The 26,930-nt window shown below is 52.5% G+C and overlaps 2 protein-coding genes across 2 annotated transcripts; both read right to left on the reverse strand.

The window, feature by feature from the left end:
* Positions 1 to 912: 912 nt before the first annotated feature.
* Positions 913 to 18,165, reverse strand: Adcy4 (adenylate cyclase 4). The gene is made up of 26 exons (XM_090345307.1): positions 18,086 to 18,165; positions 17,689 to 17,872; positions 15,736 to 15,933; positions 15,483 to 15,644; positions 14,652 to 14,801; positions 13,926 to 14,074; positions 13,733 to 13,844; positions 12,698 to 12,825; positions 12,406 to 12,564; positions 11,860 to 11,992; positions 11,353 to 11,526; positions 9,912 to 9,955; positions 9,674 to 9,760; positions 9,415 to 9,484; positions 8,695 to 8,792; positions 7,110 to 7,194; positions 6,862 to 6,999; positions 6,156 to 6,266; positions 5,734 to 5,918; positions 5,446 to 5,530; positions 4,434 to 4,592; positions 2,489 to 2,635; positions 2,128 to 2,235; positions 1,897 to 2,011; positions 1,490 to 1,614; positions 913 to 1,413 (listed from the first exon to the last, which is right to left on the reverse strand). Exons 2-26 carry the CDS (start codon positions 17,845 to 17,847, stop codon positions 1,261 to 1,263), a joined length of 3,234 nt encoding a protein of 1,077 aa, XP_090201433.1. The 5' UTR covers positions 17,848 to 17,872; positions 18,086 to 18,165; the 3' UTR covers positions 913 to 1,260.
* An 840-nt stretch (positions 18,166 to 19,005) lies between these two features.
* Positions 19,006 to 23,710, reverse strand: Ripk3 (receptor interacting serine/threonine kinase 3). Its single transcript, XM_090345490.1, has 10 exons — positions 23,529 to 23,710; positions 23,118 to 23,261; positions 22,599 to 22,920; positions 22,145 to 22,290; positions 21,535 to 21,581; positions 21,151 to 21,315; positions 20,979 to 21,046; positions 20,296 to 20,640; positions 20,129 to 20,189; positions 19,006 to 19,337 (listed from the first exon to the last, which is right to left on the reverse strand). Exons 1-10 carry the CDS (start codon positions 23,555 to 23,557, stop codon positions 19,207 to 19,209), a joined length of 1,458 nt encoding a protein of 485 aa, XP_090201616.1. The 5' UTR covers positions 23,558 to 23,710; the 3' UTR covers positions 19,006 to 19,206.
* Between the last annotated feature and the right edge of the window lie 3,220 nt (positions 23,711 to 26,930).

Below are 26,930 nucleotides of genomic sequence, written 5' to 3' on the forward strand. Positions count from 1 at the left end.
GTCGGATTGGACGCCCAGGCCTCGCTCCCCCCACCCGGGGCAGCTTTTCAATTAAACCTTGAGTGTGTGTGACATTGGATCCTTCCTGTGAGGCGTGTGTTCTGGGGCTTTGGTGGGAGCTCGTGGACACCTTGGTGGCTTCCTGGCAAACAGCTGAGAGCCAAGTCCTCTCGTGACAATTGTGGAAAGGACACCAGGGCAGGGTAGCTGGCACCTTCCCCCCTTCCCACCCTCCCCGGTGTTTTAGAGTTGGTGATCTACTGATCCCACTGGGAAAAACACGTCCCACGGACGCCTAGAAGAGATGGTCAAAGGAGATGTGAGCACCCTAGGTTGGTGAGCCGAGGCTTTCATAGAAGATAGTGAGCGGGTCTTCTCCGCGCTGTGGTGAGTGCCCATGTTTGCCTGACTTTACCTCCCTAAAAGCCCTGTCCTCTTAGCTCATGGTTTCCATTGCTTTCTTTCCACCTGCCAACAAGGTCTCCCTTGAGACCCACACCCACCCAGAATTCTGTGTCCCTCTTGTCTGCCATTCCCCATAAGACACTCGAGTGCAGGCTGGCAGTAACCAGCCCCAGGAAACAAGGATTCTCAACGGTGAGCTACAGAAGGGCTCACACCTGTAATCCTGGCTACCCAGGAGGCTGAGCTGTGAGGATCAAGGTTCAAAGCCAGTGTGGGCAACAAAGGCTGAGGGACCCTTATCTGACATCATACAGTGCTAGCCTTGAGAGAAAAAGACAAGGGGGAACTTGAGGCCTTGAGTTCAAGCCCTAGTACTAGCACCAAAATAAACAAGCAAACCATATTGGCACTAAAATAAATAACATAATTTTTTTTCCAAGTGAGAGGGATGAATCATTACTTCCTAGGGGTGAACCTAGTTTTCAGACAAAATTTTAGGAAGTGGCCGGGAGCATAGCCTAGTGATAGAGTGCTCACCTAGCATGCACGAAGTCCTGGATTCGATTCCTCACTACCACATATCAGAAAAAGCCAGAAATGGTGCTGTGGCTCAAGTGGCGAAAGTGCTAACCTTGAGCAACAAGTGTTCAAGGACAGTGCCCAGGCCCTGAGTTCAAGCCCCATGCGTGGCAAAACAAACAAAATAAAATTTAGGAAGATGGCCTGGGAAGCACTCTCCTATCGAGGGCCAAGGAGAAGGTAGTTCCTAGCGCTCAGCAACTTCTGATCTCCATCACGTGCAGACACTCTATAATCAGTCTTTTTTATTTCAGGGTCTTAGAGGAAGATGGAGTCTCAGCCTAGGGTGGCCGAGGGAGGTCCAGTTCGCGTCAAGTCTGTGTTCAGGAAGTAGGTACAGAGCTGCCCTTTGCCTTTGACCTTGATGACACCCCGTCTGTAGCATGTATAACCCAGGGACTGCAGTGCCTGGGCTGTCTCCTCTGTCACCTGCAATGGGAAGGGTGTGAGGGGATGGGGTGCCCTTGTCTTCCCCCTCCCTCAGGCCTCCGACGTCTCCCCTCACTTGGATCTTGCCAAGGACTCCCGTGCTCTCCATGCGGCTGGCTACGTTGACTGTGTTGCCCCAAATATCATACTGTGGCTTCTGGGCCCCAATCACTCCAGCCACCACTGGTCCATGATTCAGTCCTGACAAGAGATGAAGAGGGAGGTTGACCCAGTAACTTTGGAGAGATAGAGATGAGATAAAGAGAGAGGGGCTTTAAAGGATAGAGGTCTTGGACTGGAGGAATGGGGCTTTTGGGAATGGTGGGTATCCACCACTTAGTTCCCTGCAGCTTATCCGAAGGATTGAGACTAAAGAGAAGGTCCAGGGACGAGCTGTGGAGCAGTTAACAAAGGACTTGGGAGTGGGGATAGGAGAGGGGCTGCCACATCGTCCCAGCAAGGGTTGGGGGGGGGTAGGCTCACCCACACGCAGGTGAAAGTTGTTGAATGAGTGTTTGTTGATGACATCCAGCTTAGACCCCAAGGCCACTGCAAATTCTACCATGGTGCCAAGGTGGCTGCAGCTTCGCTCAGCATCCTGGGAACAGTCCACCCACCAGCACGTGCCAATGAGGGCCCAGGAATAAGTCCCATTTATGGACCCACTAATGAAAGCCCACAGGAGGGTTGGTAGGTAAGGAAGGCTGGCTGTACCTGCTGTGCATCCTGTGCAGAGGTGGCATTTAATCCTGTGGCTGCCATGTAGGTGCTGCCAATTGTTTTGATCTTCTCCACCCCACTAAATTTGGGTTTGGAGAGCAGCTGTACAGAGAAGAGATTGTGCCTCCAGTCTTGCTCTTTCCTTTCCCTTTCCAAGAAGCCTGGCCCTATGCCTTTGGAGGCTAAAGGACCAGGCTGTGGGGTTGAGGATGGGAGCAGGAAAGAGAGTTGGTAGTGGAAGAGGTTAGAGGTTAGAGGTTAGGGACATCAGAGGAGGAGACAGCTTTGGTCTCATAGCCAGGAAAGCAAAATGAAAGGTGAGTGTGGTGGAAAATTCTAGAATTCTTGAAGTTACCTCATCAAAATCAGCAATTATTTCATTGAGCAGCCGCAGGCACTCTAGCCCTTCATGGTTGATGTTGGATTCAGAATAAAATTCCTTAAAGTCTGGGACCGAGGCGAAGAGAACACAAACACACTCGTAGGACTGATGGTAGAGGTCCTGTGGGGGGCAGGGGGCTGGTTGAGGGGTGGGCGACCTCTGGATTGGCAGAAGGCCCTCCTCTCTATGTCTACACTCGGAGTCCTTCTGGGTTTTGTTGAGACCAGGTCTCACTATGTAGACTAACTTAGCCTCACATGCTGGAATTATACGTATGCATCAGCATGCTAGGCCATCTTCATTTAGGAAGGATTAGAAAGGAAAGAGGTGGATAGGGCCAGGTTATACCAGAGATATGATTTAGGAGTCAAAAATCTGATATTGGGTCGGGAGCGTGGCGTACTGGTAGAGTGCTCGCCTAGCATGCACGAAGACCTGGGTTCAATTCCTTGGTACCACACACATAGATAAAGCCAATAATGCTGCTGCGGCTCAAGTAACAGAGCTCTAGCCTTGAGGAAAAAAACCCAAAGACAGTGCTCAGGCCCTGAGTTCAAGCCCCAGGACTGGCAAAAAAAATGAATGTTTTTGTGATTCCAGGAGACAGATATTTTGGGTCAGGCTATGTGAAGGGATGTACTCCTGAAATTGTGATTGTGCCAGTAGAAATTATTTCTGTGTCTTATGGTAAAAAGCATTAACTCACTCCAGTCAGCTTACAAAGGTTGCTACTATCTGGAAGGTGAAATAAATTAGCAGTCGGAAAAGCAAAAGTAAAATGGTAAGGATGGAATCAGATCTGAAGTAGTTAGCAAAAGGATGCCATGAAGTTCTTGTTAGTCCTAGATTCTGGCTCTTAGCCTTCATGCCTCCAATGTAAAGAGAGAAACAGATTGGTTTTCAGATTCAGTCTCCATCGGAGAAGAAACTGGAATTACTTCTGATCATGAGAGCAGAGTAGATGGTGGAGACGCAGGGCTCTGAAATAACTCCTGAATTGTTTCCTTCACATCCCCCAGGATTTCCTTAGCAAAGAGGACCACACAGGGGTGGTACAAAAAAATATGGTGCAGGGCTGGGAGTTTGGCCTAGTGGTAGAGTGCTTGCCTACCATGCATGAAGACCCAGGTTTGATTCCTTGGTATCACATACATAGAAAAAAAGCTAGGAGTGGTGCTGTAGCTCAAGCAGTTGGGTGATGTTTTTTTTTTTTTTTTTGCCAGTCTTGGGCTTGTGCTCAGGGCCTGGGCACTGTTCTTGGACTTTTCTCAAGGCCAGACCTCTACCACTTGATCCACAGCACCACTTCCAGCTTTCTTCTATGCATATGGTTCCGAGGAATTGAACCCGGGCCTTCATGCATGCTAGGCAAGCACTCTACCACTCGGCCAAACTCCCGGCCACCAGGTGATGTTTTGATCATCTAACTGTAGCCAGATTTTTGAGCATCCAGAGCAGCAGCATCCACAGGAATTTCTACAGTGATAAAAACCTGTTGTGTATCGTGGTGACTACAAGCCACACACGGCTGCTCGGGCTCTTAAAATGCAGCTGGTGCAATAGAAGAAGACTTAAATCTGTATTCATTCACATTTAAATTTGGATTGCCACATGTGGCTAGCGTCTACCACACTGGACAGTGCAGGGCTAGAGATGGATGGACTGTATCCTCTAAGTTATACCCATCAACATTTGACTATATGGAGCAGCCAGGAGTTGGAAAAGCTGCTCCTTCTAAGTGAGAACCTGAAGTGCAGAGATTCCATGCTCCCCAAAGAGCGAAACCAAGATCTTTGGAAACTGGAGGTCTGTGACAAGGGACAAAGCCTTGTGTGACTATTTGTCCAGAAAGGATGGGCCAAGGGTTTAGACTTTTATCCATATGAAATCCTGCTGGCATCTGGAACTCAGGAATCACCTCATTTCGCCGGTTCTGGCCTATGAACTGGGGGGCCACGTGTGCAGGGAGCACATTCTCCAAGAGTAGCCGGGTGAGATTCTCCATTGTCTCTGTCTCCTCCTGCTCCTGCCTCAGCTTCTTCTTCCACAGGAAGTCCAGGCGACAGTAATACTCATTCTAGGGAAGATTAACGGGTTCTTGGGAGACAGCGCAGGAGTAACTACAGTTCCACAATGCTTGAAAACATCAGGCTTAGAGATAAGTGCAACTGCCAGGTGCTGGTGGCTCACATTCACTGGTTACTCAGAAGACTGTCTGAGGATAGCGGTTCAAAGCCACACTGAGTGGGAAAGTTTGTAAGACTCTTATCCCCAATTAACCACCAGAACACTGGAAGTGATGTGGTGGTTCAAAAGCTGTAGCCCTGGGCCAGGAGTTTGGCCTAGTGGTAGAGTGCTTGCCTAGCATGCACGAAGACCCAGGTTCAATTTTTCAGTACCACATACATAGAAAAAAGTTGGAAGTGGTGCTGAGGCTCAAATGGTATAGTCTTGAGAAAAGTTCAAGCACAGTGCTCAGGACCTGAGCTCAAGCCCAGGGCTAGCAAAAAAAAAAAAAAAGTGGTAGCCTCAAGTTGAAGAACTCAGGGACAGTGCTCAAACCCAGAGTATAAGTCCCATGACCAAAAAAAAAAGAAAGTGCAACTGTCCTCAGAAAGAGGTCACCCTTGACAGCCTTGAAACTTGATTCAAAGGAGAATATATATAACGGGCAATAAAATTTTCCCTAAGCATGGCCTTTCCCAGCTCTGGGGGTGGGAAGAAGAAAGGGAAAACCAGGAGAGCTTGAGGTTAAGGGATGAGGAAACAAGAAAGAGACCAGCAACCACACCCTCCCTGCCTCACCCCAAGCTTCCAATGACCTAACACTTGGGCTCAACCCAAGAAGAGAGAGACCAAGTCACCGTTGTGGGGTTCCGCAAGCTCATCGTTTACAGGGAGATTCTGGAGGGCCGAGCTAGGTGACTTACCTGCCGCGCCAGAACAAGGAGGGTGAAGAAAAAGATGAAGAAGGAGATAGCGCCCATCAGTTTGGGCTCCTTCAGCACTCCTGGCCTGTGGAGGTCACTGGTCAGGTCTGGCCCTTGCTCTGTCCCTTCCTATGTCCTCTTCCCTGCCCCTAGTGCCCATGGTCTCCCAGCCCCTCCCCCTTGGCCTGGTGGGTGATTCAGGACAGTAACACAAGGGCAGCTCTGCTCTAGTCCATTCTGTCCCATCCCCGAGGGCCTGGACACCGCTGCCCAGTGGCTTGTACTCACCGAGAGTCCAAGGAACCTTGGTAGAGGTAGGCAGTGAGGCAGTCGGACAGCCAGGCGTGAGAGTGCAGGAAGATGGAGCAGGAGGCAGCCAGCCACAGCAGGAGCAGCAGAAGCTTCAGTTCAAAGCTCATGTGCAGGAAGAGGGAGCAGGAGAGGAAGCCCAGCACGCAGCAGTGCATGGAGTACTGTGGAGATGCGTGAGGGAATCAGGTGTGGATATGTCCCAGAGGAAGGACAGAAGAACACCCGAGGGGGCCAGCTCTGTCCCTTCCAGGTGCCAGAGCCTCTCTGGGGGACAGGGACTCTCATCCACACCAACACGGGGCACAATGTACATGTATTTCCATCTGTGGGATGGAGTGTTCCTCAAGACAAGAGGTGGTGGTGTGGGAACAGATATGGGGTGACATGGGAACACTCACTGGGACACTGACAAGAGGCAAGGACCCAGGCAGCTCCCAGGACAAGTTGAAAGCCATGGAGGACACATTAGGAGCCAGAAAAGGGCAGTCTGATGACGCTGGTAAGAAGAACTGTGGAAAGAGATGAGCTGAGGGGCAGGCAGTGTCTTAGATATAATAGTGACTTCAGCTGGACCTAGGATGAGCAAGGGCCCGACGTCTACAAAGGATTAAGTCCTACTATTTCTGATCAGCGAGGGGACCTCTGCCTGGGCCCTCAGGGCCAGAGGAGAGGTCGTGGGAGGATTTCATGGGTACTAATCGCTTATGGATTTTAGAGCAGCCATTTGACCTCCTAGGATTGTACTTCCTCGTTTGTAACTTGGAGTATGATTCCTACACACTTTTCAGGTATAGACTTCTAAAACAACCATGATAATTTCTGTAAAAAAAAGTCAATTAAATAAGCTATGTAGTAACTAACTCCTTACGCAGGAAAGGATAGGAAGGGGAAAAAAATCTATCCAAGTGTTTTAACAATGATTGTGTGCAGATAGCTGACTGTAGGAGACTCTAACATTTTTCTCTACACTTCCAGCATTTTCTTTACCTTTGCAGCATTCCTTGGTCTTAACCCAACTGCTCCCCTAGATGCCGGGATCCCCTTTCGGTACCTAGCGGTGCAGCATGCTTTGATGGTGGAAGGCAGGGTCCTCTTTAGCCTTACCAGGCTAGAAACGGCCATGGCAAAGACCAGGAGGATGGTGGCAGTGCCCAAGGCTACTCGAAGTCCAGGCCGTGTGACCACCAGGCTAGACAGTGCAGGCAGCCAGTGAAATACCTTGGGGCCTTTCTGGACACATCTCTGTGAAGGGAGCACACATGTCTTAAGCCAAGGGAATGAGGTCTGTTCTTTAGGCTAGCTCCTGGCTGGGGCTTCATTTTCCCATTTCTTCCCCCACTATCCCATCTTACCGTCAGGTGCTCTGAGAAGCAGATGAAGAGGAGGAGGAAGAAGAGGAGGAAGGTGATGCTATAGGTGATGACCAGAGCTGGGGGCCTAAGGAAAGACAATAGGTAATCCTTGGAGTATCTGGATGGGGTTCTGGATGCTCTGGGCTATGCCACAGATGGGTCATCTGATTGGGAGGCAAGGTGTGGGGTTGGTGGTTGGGGAGAGGAGGAGGTTCTGCAGTCTAGTTTAGCTGCTGGAGGGTCTCGATTGTTTTGGTGTTTTGAGAATATTGAAGGCTTTAAGGCACTGTTTGGGTGGCACAGGAAGAACCAATAGAATGGGGACAGTTTTGAAGGGGGTTGGGGGCTGGTGGTAGAGTGCTTGTCTAGCATGCATGATGCCCTAGATTCATTTCCTCAGTACCTCATAAATGGGAAAAAAATAGCTGAAAATGACACTGCAACCCAAGTAGTAGAGGTAGAGTATTAGCTTTGAGCAAAAGAAGCTCAGGGACAGTACCTAGGTCCTGAGTTCAAGGCCCCAGGACTTGAAAAAACATACATACATAATAAATAAATAAATAAATAAATGGAGTTAAGGTGGACAGTATTGGCTAGGGCTCAATCAGTCTAATCTCTGGGCCAAATCTCAAGCCAGACCTGACTGAGTTTACCTGGGTTTGAACTCAGAGCCTTGTATTTGCCAGGTAGGCATTCTAATACTTGAATCACAGCTCCACTTCTGGCTTTTTGATAATTAATTGGAGATAAAAGTCTCACAGACTTTCCTGCTCAGGCTGGCTTCAAACCTGAATGCTCAGATCTTGGGCTTCTGAGTAGTTAGGATTATAGGCACGAGCCCGGAGTGTCCTGCCTGGTCTAAAGCTCTTTTACTTGCCTGAATTTTCAGTACTGGAGTTTGAACTGAGGGTCTTGTGCTTGCTAGGAAGGCATCCTACCACTTGATCTATGCTGCCTCCAGCCCTTTTGGTTGTAGCTATTTTTCTAACATAGTCTCTCTTTTGTCTGGGCTCTGTTGACTGAAACTCTACCTTTGGCCTCCCGCAAGGCAGAGAGCACAGATATATTGCCTTACTCCCCTTGTCCAGTGAGATGTGATGTCTCTCACTTTTTGCTTCAAATTATGATGCTCCTGATATACTTCTTGAGTATTGAGATTACAGGCACAAGCCACTATGCCTGGCCTTTGTGGCAGTGGCATAGGCTAGATAACCTACTTTCTAAGGTCATCTATTCACTCTGAGATGTGGACACTTCAATGGGAATCCAGTTTCCTTTATGAAAATATTAGTAGCCCTGGATGAGTGCTAAGTGCTCAAGAGATACAATGTATTTATTTTTTCAGTGCTGGAGGATGAACCGAGAGCCTCATGAATACCAGGCAAGCTTTCTACCATGGAGCTGCATCCCCAGCCCCCAGGATGAACAGGAGGCCTGTGGTTATCACTGATACTCCAGAGCACGTGTTTCCTCTGTGGTGAGGTATCTGAAGCTAAGATGAAAGAAAGTGTGGGTCATGGGTCAGGAGTTAGGGTAAGGGTTCAGTGTACGAGAGCCGGGACTTCACTCGTCTCACGTCTCTTACCTGTTTGTCACCAGCATTTGGATGACGAAATTGGACAGGAACACCAGGAAGGTGCACGCTGCATAGTATTTGAAGGCCGGGAGTGCCGACAAGCGGTACTAGAAGAGCATGGGTGAATGAAGACAGTGAATTGGTGCTGAAAGTTGCCTTGAGGTGTCAGTCCCAGGCAAGCGCTGGGATTTCCAGCCTCAGTGCTCTAACTTTCAGTTCAGTTCAGTTCGGTTTTGGGGAGTCCTTCCCTGTTCTTCAAAGATTTGTCCTCCTTCCTCCCACCACCACCGGAGACCTCAATCCATGGAAGAATTCCCCTTCCAAGAGAGGCACAATGCTACCAACTCAGGGTCAAAAACTGAGCAAACCAGCTAGGTGCTGGTGGCTCACGTTTGTAATCCTAGCTACTCAGGAGGCTGGGATCTAAGGATCATGGTTCAAAGCCAGCTTGGGCAGGAAAGTCTATGAGACTCTTAACTCCAGTTTACCAGCAAAGAAAAAAAATGGAAGCAGAACTGTGGCTCAAAGGGTAGAGTGCCAGCCTTGAGGAAAAGAAAGAAAGAGAAAAAGCTCAAGTGCAGTGCCCTAGGTTCAAACCCCAGGAATGGCACAAAACAAAAACCCTGAGCAAACCTAAGCATGGGAGGTAGAGATTCAAAGCCTAACTCCTCAGGAACAGAGACCTAAATAAGTTGAGGAAAGCGTTCGGTGTCCATCTCCTTATCTCACCTGCTTCTCCATGTCCTTCCCTGTGAAATACAGTGTCAGGAGGTTGAAGTCCTTCGACTGTTTCCACTGCCTGGCGGGAGGTGGGCGATGTGAGCATGGGAGAGAAGACACGGCAGGGTGGGACAGGGCTGGGGCAGAGCAGGTGGTCAGGTGGGCCTCCCTCTAGAACAACCCTTCACCTCCCTCCAGATCCTCTGGGGGGGCACAATCCCTCCAGCCATGTGACCTCAGGATCCCCAGCCCCCTTGGCTTTGTATACTTTTGAGAGTTGAGCTGTTCGATGACTTGGAAGAATTTGGCATCGCCTGTGTCCAGCTCATCATCTAGTCCCCGAGGGGTGCGGCTCCTGCACAGTGATGGGCAAACCTGTTATCCTGGGGAGTCTCAAAAGTGTCTGGGCAAAGCAGAGCATCCTGCTCGTCCCCTCCTCTCCCCCTACCCCCCAGGAAGGACCGGCCCAGCCAGCCCCACTGCCAAAGATGCTCAAGCCTCCTCACCGGTCCAGACTCCACTGGGGGCTGAAGGAAGCCAAAGCCTTCTCCTGTTGGGAAAGAACACAGAACACACGTAGTCTCCACAGTGGGCAGACCATGAACTGCATGTACATGTATCTTTGCCTTGGGCATGTATGTATATGTGTGTATGCATGGTACTGGGGTTTCAACTCAGGGCCTCATGCTTGTTAGATAGATTCTCTCCATTTCTTTTCTGTTTTTGAGATGGGGTCTCGTTTCCTATCCAGGAGATACCTGAACTTCAAGCCATCATTTTTTTCAGGCTTCCTGTTGTAGCTGGGATGACCGGTGACTCTTCTGTTGAGAAGGGTATTGTGGACTCTTGTTCCTGTACTGGCCTGAAACCATGATAACCCTGATTTGAGTTTCCTAAGTATAAGCCACTAAGCAGCAGGTATGGTCTTGGGCACTTGACATGGCTGTTTCTTCTGGATCTAAATATTTTCATTCTCTTTCCCTCACTCTTTCTCTTCACTTGAATGGTATCTACTCACAAAGAGGCATTTGGCTTCATTTTCTTCCCTAAAGTTTCCTTTTGGCTATAGAGACTCCCAAGGTCTTTAAGTCCTTTGTGTCCTCGTGGCATCTGTCACTTAAGGAGGTCAACTTTTACCCTGTCATTCCTTGCAGGGCTGTTAACACACTGTGTCTCACCTTCCTTTAAGACTGAAGCTTGCAGCCCAGTGCCTGTGGGTCACATCTGTTATCCTAGCTATTCTGGAGGCTTAGCCCTGTGACTTTATTCTGGTGGCATGCCTTTAGGAACATGACCTGGTCACTGTGCGAGGAGTTTCTGCCAGTAGAGAGAGATCTCGGGTCCTTCACTAGTGAGCGGGTCACTGATGAGCTGAATGTACTACATGTAGGTCAGTCAGCAACTGGCCTTGTCTAAGCTGGACCTACACAGGGGTTGGCCCACTGCCTGCCCTTTTCCCACCCACGCTGCTGCTCACAGAACTTCCTTCTTCAAGGCCATGAGTAATTTTGACTTTCACTTCATTTTCCCCATGGTTGAGGATTCGAATGAGGAGTGCCCGTAATTCTAGGAAGGACTGAAGAAGAGGGAGTGCAGTGGCAGGAAGAAAGTTAAACAGGCACTTCCTGGTGCAATGGCTGTGCTGTGTTGGAATCAGAGTCAGAGGGTGTGGAGGGTCTATTTCCTGTGGTATGCTGGGAAGGGAGGGTTGGGGAGCAAGGGGCCTGGTGTTTATGGAACTGTTGCATCTTCTCCCATGTGAGTGCAGAGAACACTGATCGTTGCTCTTCCTCTGGAAGGGAGGACAAGGGGAGGCCCACACTATGGATGAGGCAAGCCGTTTAGGACTTTGAAATATCACAAATCATCAAGTGACTCCCTGGAGGGGCGGGGGTGGAGGGAGGCAGAGTGACAATGGAGGTGGCTTTACAGTAGAGATCCACATACCGGGAGTGGGGTGGAGGTGGATAGAGGGCTGTCCACGTGGCTCAGGTGGGCAAAAGGCTTGGCTGCACCCCAGGACTGCAGGTAGCGGGTCATCAGTAGAGAAGGGCGCATCTTGTGGCCCTCCAAAGAGGACAGTAACCCTCCTGCGGTACCTTTTTCATCTTCCTCCTTGGCCTGTGACATATAAAGTCTGAGAGTAAAGACCAGGGGCAGGGGCTGGGAAAGTGCTGGTAGAGTGCTTGCCTAGCATGCACAAAAACCTGGGTTTGATTACTTGGTATCATGTACATAGGAAAAGCCAGAAGTGGTGCTGTGGCTCAAGTGGTAGAGCTCTAACCTTGAGAAAGCTCAAGAACAGTGCTCAGGCCTTGTGCTCAAGCTCAGGACTGGCAAACAAACAAACAAACCATCAGGAGCATTTCCCCTTTTTCCCATATCCCTTAGAGGCTTCCCCCTGCCTTCCCCCTGCATTAGAGCCAGGAACTCAGTGTCTAGTCTGGCTTTTACCCGAGGGTCGATGACCAGGTACGTAGGCTCTCCCAGCTCCCGGAGGTATGGGTCCCTGTGTTCCATGGCTGCATCTTCCACGGCGTAAGCCCCGGCCAGCAGGGCCAGGGTAGCCCGGGTGATGTGCACTCGCCTGGAAGGAGAGGCAGTGAGAGCCAGGAGGTTTGATTTCAAAAAGGTCCTATGAGCTGGGCTCTGGTGACTCACATCTGTAATTCTAGCTATTCAGGAGGCTGAGATTCTGGGGTTCAAAACCAACTTGGGCAGGAAAGTCTGTGAGACCCTTATGTCCAATCGACTACCAAAATGGAGGTGTGGCTCAAGTAGTTGAGCATGAAGCTTAAGTGAAAAAAGCTAAGGGACCAGACTTCTAAGTACCACACACACACACACAGCTATTTGTTTCCTAGCCTCTTTCTTAGTACCCCAGATTCTCTCTGGGCGTCCCATGAAGTCGGGCTCATTTTAAGGAACTATGACAAGTGTGGTAGTGCATGTGAGGCCTGGTTAACCTCTTGCAGTGGTTACTGGGGCCTCAGATCTTACCCTGGAACACCGCCTGCTTCCATGTGGTTGGCCAGTGTGACATCGTGAGACCACACATCGTATTGCCACTTCTGCAGCCCGATGACTCCACATAGTACACTGCCTGAGTGCACACCCACACGCATGCTGATGTCCACACCAGTGGCTGCCCGCAGCTTCCTGCGGGGGTGGGGGGAAGGCAGGGGCCCAAGCTGAGTCTAGCCCTCAGTCCTGCCTGTGCCACAACACCTCCTGCTTTCAGAGAGGAGCCCACCAGCCTCCCTGTCCCTCCTGCCCTCCTACCGCGGCTGACCTGATGGCCCGGCACATGTCTAGCCCCATGCGCACGCAGTTGATGGCGTGGTCCGGCAGCGAGAGTGGCAGTCCAGAGACGCAGTAGTAACAGTCCCCCAGGATCTTGATCCGCATGCATTCATGCTCCTGGGAGTATGTGTGTGGGTGTGTGGAGGAACCTGGTTAGAGGCCAGAGGGGGTAGGAGGGAGTTGGGAAAAGTGGGGAGCAAAGGGAGTATTCCCGAAGAACTTTTTGAGATTGGGGGCATCTAAGTTGAATCCTGGGAAACACCTGGATTTCCCTTGAGATTTTTCTCAACAAGGACAGCTGAGGGCTGTGGTGGGTGGGTGGGTGAGTGGGGAAAGTCTATGGCTCTTGGCTGGGAGCTTGGCCTAGTGGTAGAGTGTTTGCCTAGCATGCATAAAGACCCGCGTTCAATTCCTCAGGACCACATACATAGAAAAAGCTGGAAGTGGTGCTGTGGCTCAAGTGGTAGAATGCTAGTCTTGAGAAAGCCCAAGGAGATTGCTCAGGCCCTGAGTTCAAGCCTCAGGACTGGCAACAACAGCAACAACCACAACAAAATGTCCCTGGATCTCCCCAGTTTTTGGCATGTGTAGGGTTTATGTAGATATGAGAACCTGGAAGAAGTTTCAGGATTAGGAGGTCTGAAAGTGGTCCCCAAAGTTGCATCCCAGGGGTCTGAGGCTAAGTGGCAGGGATTTCTCTGGGAAGGCCCTCACCAGGTTAGACCCCCTGAATATCATTTCTGACATGGGGGGCAGTGTCTAGCAACACCTTGCTGGCGCTCTGATCATATCTGCAGGCATTGTGGTTGGAACATGTGTGGAGATGCGGTACAATCACTTCAGGTTTGGGATGTATGGTGAGTCACTTCCTGACAGGGTTTTATTTTATACACCATGGACATATCAGAATGCCCACTTGGGCTCTGAGGTAAGACTGGGAATCTTAGAAGCCAGGGGCTCCCGTGAGAAAGGGGTCTCCACGATGGGGTTGAGGATCTCTGGGGAAGAAGGAGGCCCCTCTGACCTTGGCAATCTGGTCGAACTTGCCAAAGAGCTCGTTGAGCATAAGCACCAGCTCCTTAGGCGAGCACTCGCTGGCCAAGCGTGTGAAGCCCACGATGTCTGCATACAGCACGCTGCGCAGGGCAGAGTGAGTCAGGGCAGCCAGCATCTCAGCCCGCACCTCAGGCCTGCCCTGCTCCCATCCCCTCTCCTACCTCACTCCTTGGTGTCTCTTGACGTAGAGGCTGTGGAAGTTGTTTGTGTTCTCTGGCCGAGAGCTGTGCCAAGCCTGCAGCCTCATCATGATCTCTGCTTTCATCTCTCGGGCCAGGTAAGCAGGAAGGATGGATAAGAGTAGGTGCTCCTGGAGGAAATTACTACAAGCATCAAGACCCCATCTCCACTGTGGCTACTGCCAGGATCCCTGGTCTTTGGACCACCCACGGTGCCTCTCCCTTACTTCGTCTCTTTAGGAATTGAACCTTGGAATATCAATGTCTGAATTAGAGTTCTGAACTTAGCATCATAAAGTTCTTCCTTTTTTTTTTCTTTTTGTGCCCATACAGGGGCTTGAACTCAGGGTCTGGGTGGAATCTTTTAGTTTTTACTACCACTTGAACCACAGCTCCACTTCAGGCTTTTGGGTGGTTAACTGGAGATAAGTCTCACCAGTTTTCCTAATGGGCTGGAGTCAGAATCATGATCCTCACATTGCAGCCTCCTAAGAAGCTAGGATTACAGGCATGAGCCACCCGCACCCAGCTGTCATAGCACTCGTTTTCCTAAGTTTTGACTTGAACCTAGCAAGAACCTTCAAAGAGGAAAGAAATAACTTGCCCAAACTCACAGAACCTGAAGGAGCCTACTCTTCTAATACAAAGCCCCTTTCCCTCTTAGCATCGGGTCATTCTCTCTACCCCTGCTCCCAGGGCCCAGCTGACCTGGTGTTTTTTCTCGGTGTCCAACCTCCTGCGTGAGTGCAGGGAGCTGAGTGCCTCCCGGAAGGTGGCCCGCAGGGCCCGCTCCATCAGCGCCTTGTGGTACGCGCCCACCACGTTCCCACACAGAAACAACACCGCATTGGCTGCCAGCTGTGGATGAGGGCCGGCCTCAGAGGAAGCAGGTCCAGGGTGGTGGGGGTGTCCATGGGTTTAACCTGTCTACAGTTAGGGACCTGCATATCTCAGGACAAGCGGTCCCACATAGTGACATCTTTAGGGACATTTCTTCTCCCGCCCTCCTACTCTCTGCTCGAGACTCTTGTCTACTGGCCATCCTAAGTCTATTAGGTCTAGAAAGCTTTGCACGCAGATGTCCTGTCAGGAATACCCTTCCATCATCCGTGCCCTCTTCTTCTCCACCGGTGTCACATTACTCAAGTTCTGAGATACATTCTCTGGGAAATTACTCAAAGTCTGACCTATATTCCCTGCAACTTTTTTTTTTCTCTTTTTCCTTCCTGGCGTGAACTCGGAGCCCGGGTGCTGTCCCTTGGCTTCTTCCCTCCAGGCTGGCCCTCTACTGTTGGAAGCACTCTTCTGGACGTGATGGGAGGGAGGAGTCTCCTGGACTCTCCTCCCCAGGCTGGCTCGGAGTGGTGATCCTCAGGCCTCCGCTTCCTGGCCTCCCCGGTGCCTTCCCCGTGGGCGCGGCGCCCCCTCCCGGCGCGGCCGGGCCCCGCGGGCGCCCAGCACCGCCCCCCTGCCGAGGACCTATCAGCGCTAGCCGGGAGCCCGAGGCGCGCGCCGCCGGGGCGCCGGGTGCGCGCTTACCTGCGGCAGCAAGGCCGGCCGGGAGTCCGGCTGGGGCCCGAGGTAGAGCCCCAGGACCAGCAGGTGTGAAAGCGACGAGGTGAGGCCCGCGGCCGCCGCGTCCCGCATGCTCAGGGGCAGCATGGCGTACACCGTGAAGATGACGAAGAGGAAGAAGGACACCTGGGGCCGGCAGGGCGGGCGCGGACGCTGAGCGCCTGCGCCGGCCCGCAGCCCCGGCCGCTCCCCGGCCCCGGCCCCCGGGTCGCCTCACCTGGTCCCAAGCGCTCACCACACCCCCGGTGAACAGCAGGCCGTGGCCCAGGGCCAGCAGCGCGGCCCACACCAGGCCCGAGAGCGGACGCGTCCAGCGCTGCAGCCGCTGCTCGCGCGAGGCCAGACCCAGCAGCAAGGAGAAGCCGCCCAAAGCGCACAGCACAGTGGCCAGAAAGCCTGGGTCGGAGGTCAGCCCCTGTCCAGGTGGGGAAAGGGCGCGGGAGGGCAAGATTGGGGTGAGGAGCTTGGGGAGCACACCCGATGAAGGAGCGGGCAGGCAGCCTGGGGCAGTTCTGCAAAGGGTCCCGAACTCAGGAGCGGGGAGGACGTGGGGCTCCTCTGCTCGCCACTCCCAGTTGGCCGAATCCCAAGGATTTGCCCATCGCAGAGGGCCAGGGGCTCACGCCTGTGATCCCAGCTACTCAGGAGGATGGCGGCTCAAAGCCAGCCTGGGAAGAATCTCCATGTGACTACCAGAAAGCCAGAGGTAGAGATGTGGCTCAAGTAGTAGCCTCCTCCAGCCTTGGGCAAAAAAAGCTCAGGAACAGTGCTTTGGCCTCGAATTCAAGACCCAGGACCAACACACACACACACACACACACACACACACACACACACACACATACACGCGCGCGCGCACAACAGCAGAATATTTATTTTGCACTTTTGATGAACCGAGTTGACACTCCTATCAACCTCATTATTTCTCTTGCATGCAGCGGAGGTGGCGAAGCCTAAGATGTGTGCTCCGAAGACCCGGCTCTGCCACTACACTGGCTATTCTTGAATCCATAGGCTTTCTATGCCTCAGTTATCTTATCCATTGGGTGATTCTTGTACATCTGCCTAGTTTTCGGCAAGTGTGAAAATCCTCGATCATAAGAAAGCACTTAAAAACAACAAAAAGAATCCCACCAAAAATACACAAACAATCCCCCTCCCCCCAAAACCTGTGACACTGTCCAAAAAGGAAAGTATTTTTTTTTTTCCCCTTTTAGCCAGTCCTGAGGCTTGCATTCAGCCTCTCTGTGATCAAGGCTTGCGCTCTACCACTGGAGCCACAGCGCCACTTGCAGCTTTTGCTGGGTATGTGACACTGAGAGGAGCCCAGGGCTTCATGCATGCTAGACAAGCTCTCTGCCACTAAGTCACATGGGTTCTTTATCTGACTTAACTGTAATCCCTTTGCACACCCCCTTTATAATAACAATAAAAATTTAAATTTAAAGGTAAAATAAATCAGTCTTCAAATCCGACTGAAGAACGGCCTGCGTGGCTCCGAGCTGCGGGAAAAGCGCAAGGCGGCGCTTGAACCGCAGGGGGCGCGGGGCCGGGCGCGGGGCGGGCCGCGAGGACTGCCACCCCGACACCTGTCTGACTCCAGCTCCCAGTGCAAGTCCCGCCACCCACCCTGCCCGCCGTCCACACCTCTTTCCGGACGCGGGGTGGCCCAGCGAGGGCTGACCGCACCCATCGACTCTCCTCCCCTCCACCTTGTCACTGTGGCGAGGAAAGGAAGCCCAGGGCGGGACGTGTGCCGGAGCTCACTCGAAGACCCCTCCCTCCCCAAAGAGAAACCGAAAATGAGGTCATTTTCTTTATGTTTAGAACTCCACGAGGGGGAGGTGCCTCAACGAGGGGGGGGGACGACGCCCCCCACTCCAGGAAATGAGCTTCTGGTGTGTGTGGGGGGCTTGAGTACAATTTCCCCTGGGGTGAACGGGAAAACCTGGTGTTGGATCGTTCTAGAACTAGCAGATCACGGACAAGCATGCGCAGCCTTCTGGTACAGACTGACATGGAGGCCCAGGGGGGTTGGGGCTCGCCCAGCACCCGTTATCAAGGTTCCCGGCTTTCCCTCCTAGAAAAGACCCCCCCACGCACGCACACGCACACGCAGACCCTGGACCCCCAGCCCCCGACCCCAGACCCCGCCGCCCAGGCCGCTCACCCGGCCGCTGGCCGCCGCCACCGCCAACAGCGCCCCGAGGGCGCCGAGCACCACCGCCAGCAGCAGCAGCAGCAGCGGGTACTGCTGGCTCAGGCTGTAGTAGGTCTCGTAGAAGAGGTCTTCGCTGGGCGGCGGAGGGGGGCCGAACAGGCGGGCCATGGTCTCCCCGACGGAGCCCCCAGGCCTGGGAGGGAGGGCGCCGGGTCACGGCCAGGCCCCGGCCTCGCCCGCCTGCCCAGAGTCCCCTCCACCCCCGCCCCAACCTCGCCCCTCGCCAGGGATTGGCTCCGGACCGACCCCTGTGCCCCCCCCTACTTCCCGTAAACTCGACGGGAAGGCGTCTCCGCTGCTACGCCCCTCCGCTCCCGGGGTCCCCCTGGCCGCCCGCTCCGCTCACCGCGCGCGCGGCGCCCCCGCCGCTCCGGGAAGGGGCCGGGGCCGGTGTCGGAGTCCCGCGCGCCTCCACCAGCCGGCTCAGCCTCCGTGTCTCCCGGCGACAGTGGCTTCCCCCTCGGCGCCCGGCCCCCTCCCACTTCCCCGACGGGAGCGCCCGGCCCCTTCCCGTGCTGGCGCGGACACCCCGGCCTCCTACCCCCGCGGATCGCGGCTCCGCACCATCGCCCGTGTCCCGCCCGCCCCTCGAGGACAGGGAGCGTGGACCCACGGGGTGGCCGGATGCGAGGTGTGGGTGCGGGGACCTGGCTGGAAGGCGGGCGGGGGGAGGGGAGGGTGGCACGCGGGTCCTGGTGGCGGATGGGGGCTGGGACCGGATTCGTCCAGTCCTGGGATCCCTGGCAGCGCCTGTGGCCCCGTGTAAACTTTAGTCCAGTCGTGGTGAGTAAAGCCTTGCTGGACAGAGCGGAGAAGCGCCAGCTCTGCCCAGAAAGAGAGGCGTGCGCGCGCCTGCCTGGAGAGGACCGGGTGGACGCCAGAAAGCCCGCGAGCGCCCGTCATGGCTGGCAACTGTCCTCCTAGAAAAGCTCCCTCCTTCAGGATACCCCTTCAGATCACGGAAGCCCAGTGTCAGAAGTAGGGGTGCAGGAGGGCACAGCAAGACCAGGGGCTCTATCCTGTGAGGTTGGGCCTAACGGAGGTGGGGTCATCTGTCTGTGAGCGCCACAGGAAGCTCTCCACCCAGAGATTAGACACTGGAAAAGCCCGGCCTTCCTGCTACCAGCTGGGCCCTGACCTCCTGTGCCTGGAGGTTGCCTGTCCCCAGCCCCCAGCAGCCCCCCCTTTCCTGCTTTGATCAGTATCTCCTCCTCACTAGTCACCAGCTCCTGCCCCCCCTTCTGACTAATGACTGCTGCATCCGGCTAGCATTCACACACATTTATTGTTTCCTGAGGGCCAAATCACATCAAGAGTGGGCACTGGTGTCACAGTCTTCCATGACAAACGTTGAGAAGGTGACGCCGACTGCTTTGAATTTTGTTGGCAGCTTAGAGTTTGCTTTTGTTTCACTGATTACTGTGTGACACCACTTGGGCATAGGTTCAGGCAGGCTTTCTGTTGAACCTATTTGTAGGGGCGCTGCCAACCCCTACCCGTGGGAGGTCTCTGCATAGGAAAGGCAGGCCTCATAGGCGAAGTCATGATGTTTTGGTTTCCAATTTGCACCCAAGCGCAGTTGGATAGGATCGTAGACCCTTTAAGAGAAAGAGTAATGGTGAGGGGGCAGGTTTACTGGTGGTAAGATAAGGTAAGCTGGGCCATGCATGGGGTGGGCAGGCAGTGACGCCTTGTGTTCACTCTAGGGAAGTTCAGGAATGAGGTCGCTGGGCCTGCCAGAGGCTGTGTCCAGGTGTGCTGTGCCTTCCACTTTGGCCGCTACTTCAGAATTGGTCTGGCCAAAGCTCAAGAGGAAGAGGGACTGATATTTGAGTTCAGCTGGAAGGCCTGATGGGTTGCCATAGCAACAATGGAACTGAGGTGATCACAGATTTGCTATTAGATAAAGTCAGAAGACCTAGCAGCAAATTCAGGTTTAGCGTTAGGCACTGCTAGTCACATCTGTAATCCTTGCTACTCAGGAGGCTGAGATCTGAGGATCAGGATTTGAGGACAGCTCCAGCAAGAAAGTCTATGAGATGCTTATCTCTAATTAAACACCAAAGAGCTGGAAGTGGAGCTGTGGTTCAAGTGGTAAAGCATCATCCTTGAATGAGAACGCTAAGGGACAACATCCAAGCTCTGAATTCAAATCTGGGTACTAGCACACACACACACACACACACACACACACACACACACACACACAGAAAATAGAGGCTTTGTTGTATTGCCTCTCTCACTGGGTAACTATTTATTTATGAAATGAGATTGCATTAGACAATCTCTAGTTCTTCCTCCTTACCATGGATTTTTATACAGGTGTGGAGAAACGAAGTGCTTAAATAAATAATCAAGCAGCAGAAAGGATGGATTGGGGAATGTATACCTGTCTCTGGATTTGGCCTTGAGGCCCGGGAGGCGCAGTTGGCATCACTTCTCTGAGTCCCCTACAAACAATGCAGAACACGTAAGCCTCTTGTCCTGGAGCCTTGATCCCCTCACTGAACATCCCTTGACTTCTTAGTGAGAGGATAGGTTTTATATTTGCCTCACCTGATTCCTTTGGGGGCCAGGCCCTGGAGTGGAGCTAGGCATTTGGCTTCTGAAATGTAAGGTCGCTGGTGTTTGGGGAGCTCTGGCCGTTGAATCTGTAGACGTTCCTACTGTTCTAGAATGCCAATCCTTCTCTTCCTGTGCCCTACTCTCCTTAGTAAGGCTTGTGTGTTTTTCAGGATGTGAGCTGGATAAGCCATGTAGACTCAGGCTGTTAAATACCTCAGAAACTACGGATGGGCTGCCAGTAGTTGTCTTGAGGGCATCCATTTCTGGCCCTCTGTGGTCTGGCTCTGGGTCAGACAACCTCTTGCTGCTCCTATGCTCAGACAGAACTGTCTTCACCTGCAGGGACAGGAGGAACTTGTAAGGCATGTGTTTTGAAAAGCCAGAGGAAACTTGGGGGAGTCGTTTCTGTTGCCTGGGATCCTTAAAGGGTGAGGCAGAGAGGAATGAGGACCAGGACATAAAGAACAATGGTCAGTGTTGAGTGTCGGCGGCTCACGCCTGTCATCCTAGCTACTCAGGAGGCTGAGATATGAGAATCCATGGTTCGACGTCAGCCCAGGCAGTGTAAACAGTGGTCAATGAGGGAGTCACTGAGAACAGTGGGAGCCGCGTGTGCCATGTCTGAGCAGCTTCTAGGTGGAGGATGGTGTTGAACACTCCTCAGGGAGACTCACTCTGAGGACAGTGACATCCATCTGGAGTTCAGTGAAGGAGCAGGCTTCTTTGGTTTTTGGTTGGCACGCTGAAAGACAGAAGAATGGATTGCAGCAGAGCTTCTTTCCCTTGAAAAGGCCCTCTAGTGACAGTAAGTCTATACTAGCTGACAATGAAACCGAGCCAGCTTACCCAGGAAATGGGGTCTCTCACTGGGCTCATGGTTCCAGCACTGCTGCATCAACTCCTTCAGTCCTTCCAAGCCAGGAGTTTCAGAGCTGGATGAAGGCAACTCTGACAGTGGGGGGCGGATGTGCCGTTCACTTACTTGCCCACAAACTAGTGACTGATGCATAACTGGATTGGGTGGGGGGTGGCAAGAAGAAGCATTCAAGGAACAAGAAGCTCTTGGCTCAAACACAGACAGGAGCAGGGAGTATGATAAAGGGGCAGGTGAGCAGGGAAGAGGGCAGGCTGAGTAGGACAGCAGGGAAGGGCTTTCAGCAGCAGGGCTCAGACCTTTCAGGAAGAGGATACCCAAGTCTTAAGGGACCCCAGATTCTACTAGAGTCTTACACTGTGCTTCTCTTCCAGCTAGCACTGACCACATGAGAATTCCAAAGCTGTAGGAGACACAAGATGGAGGCTTCGCTCAATCACTACAAAAATTCTCTCCCCACACCATCCTCTAGAAGAATCCAGAAAAGGTGTAGAAATCTGGCGAGGGATAGCTGGGCACCGGTGGCTCACGCCTGTCATCCTAGCTACTCAGGAAGCTAAGTGAGGATCAAGGTTCAAAGCCAACCTGGGCACTAAAGCCCAAGAGACTCTAATTAATCACCAGAAATCTGGAAGTGGCGCTGTGGCTCCATGGGTAGAGCACTAGCCTTGAGCGGAAGAACTCAGGGACAACACCAGGCCCAGAGCTCAAGCCTACAACAGACCAAACAAAAAAAATCTGGTGAGGAGATGTGGAGTTCTGGCTCCAAGTAGTAGAGAGCATTGGTCTGGAGTAAAAACTCCCAGGGGCAGCACCAGTATCCGGAGTTCAAGCCCCATGATGGACCAAAAAATTTTTTTTGGAAATAAAGTTACTTTAGAAGCTGAAAAAAACAAGAAGGAGGAGGAGGAAGAAAGAAAGAACTCTGGGGGGGGGGGGAGGGAGGACTGGAGTGGGTATTCTTACCTGTAGACATCGCTGGCCTTGGAAGCTTTCCGGTTTACATCAGCTAACAGCTCTGGGGCTACATAGGCTAGGGTGCCTCCTGCCTCTGGAGATCCTGCCCCCGACTGTGACCCTCCCAGAAATCGGGACAGTCCAAAATCTGCCAGCTGCAAAAGAAAGGCCAAAGGAAGAGAGATACTGGCTGAAGGGGCCGAGGCTCTCCAAATTCTCTCTCCCCAAGAAAGTGCAGGCTTCGCTTTCTTAAAGGGCTGTGGAGGAAAGGAAGAGCCAGAGAAGCCTTGGATGGGGCAACTGAGGCCTGCTAAAAGCCAGTGCCAGGCCAGAGCTGTATGGAACTTTTCCAGAGGCCTAGTGGTGTGTGACACGGGGCTGAGGCTCCAGGCCCCTGCTCTGAGGGAGCAGGTGAGGGTATTCAGCAGATGGAGCCACCCAGGTGTTGTGTCGCTTGGCTCACCTTGGCATGCAGTTCTGGGTCCAGCAGGACATTGGAGGGCTTGAGGTCCCTGTGCAGAAGTTCTGGGTGCAGATTATGCAGATAACTCATCCCCAGCACCACTTCATGCAATAGGCGGCAGAAGAGAGGCCAGGGCCGAGGGCACTCGGGGGTCCACGGGAGCTGCAGCAGCCCGGCCAGGGAGCCGTTCTCCATGAAGGTGGTCACCAGAGCAGGCCCGGCGGCGTGCTCCCAGCGCAGAGGCTCGGTGACGCCCAGCAGGAGCAGCACGTGCTCGCTGTGCAGCCTGGCCATGGCCTTGGCCTCCTTGGCTATCTCCTCCCTACACTCCAGGCAGAGGGCTGGTGAGGGGCAGGGGTCCTGGGGAGATCGCCCCTCCCCTCCCTCGCCTTGCCCAGCGTACCCCTCCTCGTCCTCCCCTCCCCGGCCTCCCCGCTCCTCCTCCTCTCCCCTCCCCGCACAGAGGCTGGGTCTCTTCCCCCCCTCACCCCCAGCCTGCCCACAGCTAGCATCACTCACGAGTCCACAATCTTGACCGCCACAGGGTGGCCCCAGGTCGTATGCTCTGCCCGGAACACCGCACCAAACCCACCTTGGCCCACGAACTTCGGGTGCTCTAGTTCCTCGTGGGGCACCAGGAAGTCTTCGGGGGCCGGGTGGACCCTGAGAGCAGAGCTTGGGAGGTTAGCTGGCCGGGCCCGGTCCGCGCCCCCCGCGCGCCCCGCCCCGTCCGTGGGGACAGGGACCTGCTTCCTCCACGGGCCCTCCGTCCGGGCTCAGGCACCCCGGGACCAACCCCACCGCCCGGGCTCGGGCACCCCGGGACCCCTTCTCCCCGGTTCGGGCTCGCGCACCCCGGGACCCCTTCCCCCCCCCCCCCCCCGGTCCGGACTCGCGCACCTCGGACCCCCCCCCCCACTCGGCACTCACCCAGACGGGACGCGAGACGACATCGACATCGGGTGTCAGAAGCGCGATCGGGGGAGCGCACGGGCGGGGACGCCTGGAGCGGGGTGTCGGCGGGTCGGAGGGGAGTGTCTGCAAGGACTCGGCTTTCTGGATCGTTTCTCGAAAACCGAAGGACCGACTGTCGATCCTCCCGTGGTGGACTGACTTCCTCCTCCCGCGGCCGGCCTCGGCCGCAGTCCCGCCCCGGGGCGGGGCGGGCGGGAGCCCGCCGAGCGCGCCAGTTCTCCACGCCCGTCCTCCTCGCCCTCTCTCCCGCGAACGCACCGGCGGCCTCCGGGTTACAGCAAGGTGGGCACTGGGTGTGCCACGGAAGAAACGGTCGCCTTCCAGGAATCACGCTGCCTTCCAGGAATCCCCGCTGCTGCCCCGTCTCTGGCTTCTCCCCTAGTCCAGACCCGGGCGGGAAGGACCTGGCTTAGGAGAGTTGTAGGGCGGTGGGGCTGTCCTCTCCCTATCTCATTTCACATCAACCTGCAGCTTTCAGTTTCACATCAGCCCTAAGGAGAGAGGTACTGTTTTATTTACTCCTGTGTGTGTGTGTGTATGTGTGGTTGACCTCCACCTGGCCCCCCACCCCTGAGCTTTTTCACTCAAGGCTGGCACTCTTAACACTTGAGCCACAGTTCCACGTCCATCTTTTTTTTATTTGGGGTGGGGGTGGGGTGGGGGGAGTGATTAATTGGAGATAAGAGTCCCACAGACTTTCCTAAGTAGCTAGGATTTGTGAACTAGCTAAAGAATGTATGTTGCCAATACTGGAGCTTGAACTCAGAACCTTACACTCTCCTTTGGCTTTTGCATTCACCACTGGTGCTTTACTACATGAGCCAAGCCTTCGCTTCCTAGTGACCTTTGCATAGATGAGGAAACTGAGCATTGGTGATTTATTTTTGACAGTTCCAGAACTTGAACTCAGGGCCTACACACTGTCCTTGGGCTTTCTTAAGTCCAGAGCTCTACCACTTGAGCCACAGCACTACTACTGGCTTTCTCCTATGTATGTGGTACCAAAGAATTGAAGCTGGGTCTTCGTGAATGCTAGGCAAACACTCTACCACTCAGCCAACCTCCTGAGGCATTGATGATTTTAAGTATCTCTTCCCTAAGTATGAAAATAACTCAAAGCTTGGCGCTGAACTCCCAAACTATTCTATTTTTGCACACGCAGTACCATTCTACTGGGGGTGCAGGTGGCAGGAAAAGGTGTAAGCAAGTACCCAATAATACACTGAATGGCCCTGTCTATATGTCTGCCCAGTTTGGGGTAGCTGCTGTTGTTGAGGTGAGGCCCTGGCTCTGCTAGGGACTCATCCGTCCTACAAACAGGAGCTGGAAGGCCCTGCAGCTGGAAGGGCGAAGATCCACTTTGGGCATTGTGATCAGGCTCAGCCAGAATGGCTGATATGGTCTATATATCAACATAGACACAGTTTAGAACGTCCTGTGTCTCCCTCCCATAACCCTTCCTCAACAAAAACCCTCCAATGAATCCTGTACCTGACAAATGTATGCTCTGGATAAGGGCCTTTGAGAACTCACGAGCAAGGGAATTCTTAAATATTTAGGGTAGACAAAAAATATTGTATTTTATCTCTCAAGGCCCGAGCACTGCTGGAAGCTGTGGAGACTGAGCACTCAGCCCAAGGCACGGAGAGCTTTAGCGGGGAGGGAAGAACCCTATGAGCTTGTATGTCAGCTTTCACTAAATCTCATTTTGGTACAGGCTTTCTGCTCTGTCCAACAGTCTACAATCTGCTAGTGGGAACAAAGCCACCAGCACGTAGTTGTAGTTTCTAGAACAACTATGATCTCCAAGAGCTACACCTTAGATCCTGGAATGCTATTTAGGGACTATTTAGGAATTATTAGATTGTTGTTTTCTAAAAAGCCAGTAAACATTTGTTGAATCAAATGAATAAATAAGTCACCCTCTCCCCTCCTTTTTTTTTTTTCAGTACTAGAGTTGGGACTCAGCGCCTTTTATTTCCCAGTCAAAGTGCAACATGAGGTTGGTGGGATAACTATATTCACACCATTGCGCCTCATGAAGCTGCAACCTTTGAAGTCTTTACATTCTTAGAAAACAGTCCATGGGCTTGTAGGAGAACTTTTTGTCCTAAATTAAAATAAAAAATAGTTTCCATTGGAAACTTGGTCTCACATTGATCTGTCATTCGAAGTTGTACTTTCCTTTTGGCCAATTAAGACATAAACTGCACAAATTGAGTGACCCAAGTTAGTACATCTTGCAAAAATGGCCTAAAAAGAGATGAATCCAATCCTCCTTGGAGGCAAACCCTTAATATAGCCTGTTGAGTTAAAGTCAAAGATAAATTCACACCAAATGTACTAAATAGATATGGATATACATCAAGAGAGAGCCTCTGCAGGAACAAATGTTGATAGGTTCAGTTTGAAAAACAAAACAACTTTATTTAACATGTGCACTGCAGGAAACATATAAAAGAAGTCAAGAGTAAATTCATCGCAGCCACAAGCAGTTCAGTTACCCATCACTATCTAGATCCTCCATGGACACAAACTAATCCCTGTTAGGGATCATATGCTATTTGCCATGCTTTTCCAAATGCTATGATTCCACCAATTCAAAATCCCAAAGCTACATGAATATTTTGTAAACCAAGAATAATTTACATCAACTCAATCCGCTTAGGAAAAATAGATTGTGATCCTGCCTTTCTTGGGGCTAAAAATTTCACAAAGACAAAAAGTGACAATAGGCTTCTAGACAGAAGTATTGGCAGTGTTGCAATTAAAAGACTGCATGTCCTTTGTGCTCAATTAAAAATGAGACCTAAAGCAAAGTATAGTAAGCAGTGTCTAAGCTCATTAGTAGGTCTGTAATAGACTATTAAAATATTAGCGAGAAAGTATGTTTCCACTAAGCATATGTAGCCCTATAGGTATATGCAGTCAGAACCACATATATCAACGGCTTTAATCAAAGTGTAAATCTGAGCATATCTCCACACATCTGCCGGTTCCTCTTCCTCTGTTGCCAATCGCTAAATAAATCCTGACTCCAGGGGCTGAGAGTTTGGCCTAGTGGCAGAGTACTTGCCTGGCATGTATGAAGACCTGATACCACATACACAGAAAAGCTATAAGTGGTACTGTGGCTCAAGTGGTAGATCTCTAGCCTTGAGAAAGGCCAAAGACAATGCTCAGGTCCTGAGTTCAAGCCCCAGGACTGGCAAAAAAAAATCCTGACTCCACTGCCCAGAGGTGGCACAATTCCATATCTAAGATGATTATAACAGATACCTGCAAGTTAATGAATTCACTCTTCTACTTCAAAAAACATGTATTGTCATGATAAAAATAACGCACAAAGGGGTTACA

The sequence above is a fragment of the Megascapheus bottae genome, chromosome 14, assembly GCF_031878675.1.
Source record: "Megascapheus bottae isolate mThoBot1 chromosome 14, mThoBot2.hap1, whole genome shotgun sequence".
NCBI lineage: Eukaryota > Metazoa > Chordata > Mammalia > Rodentia > Geomyidae > Megascapheus > Megascapheus bottae.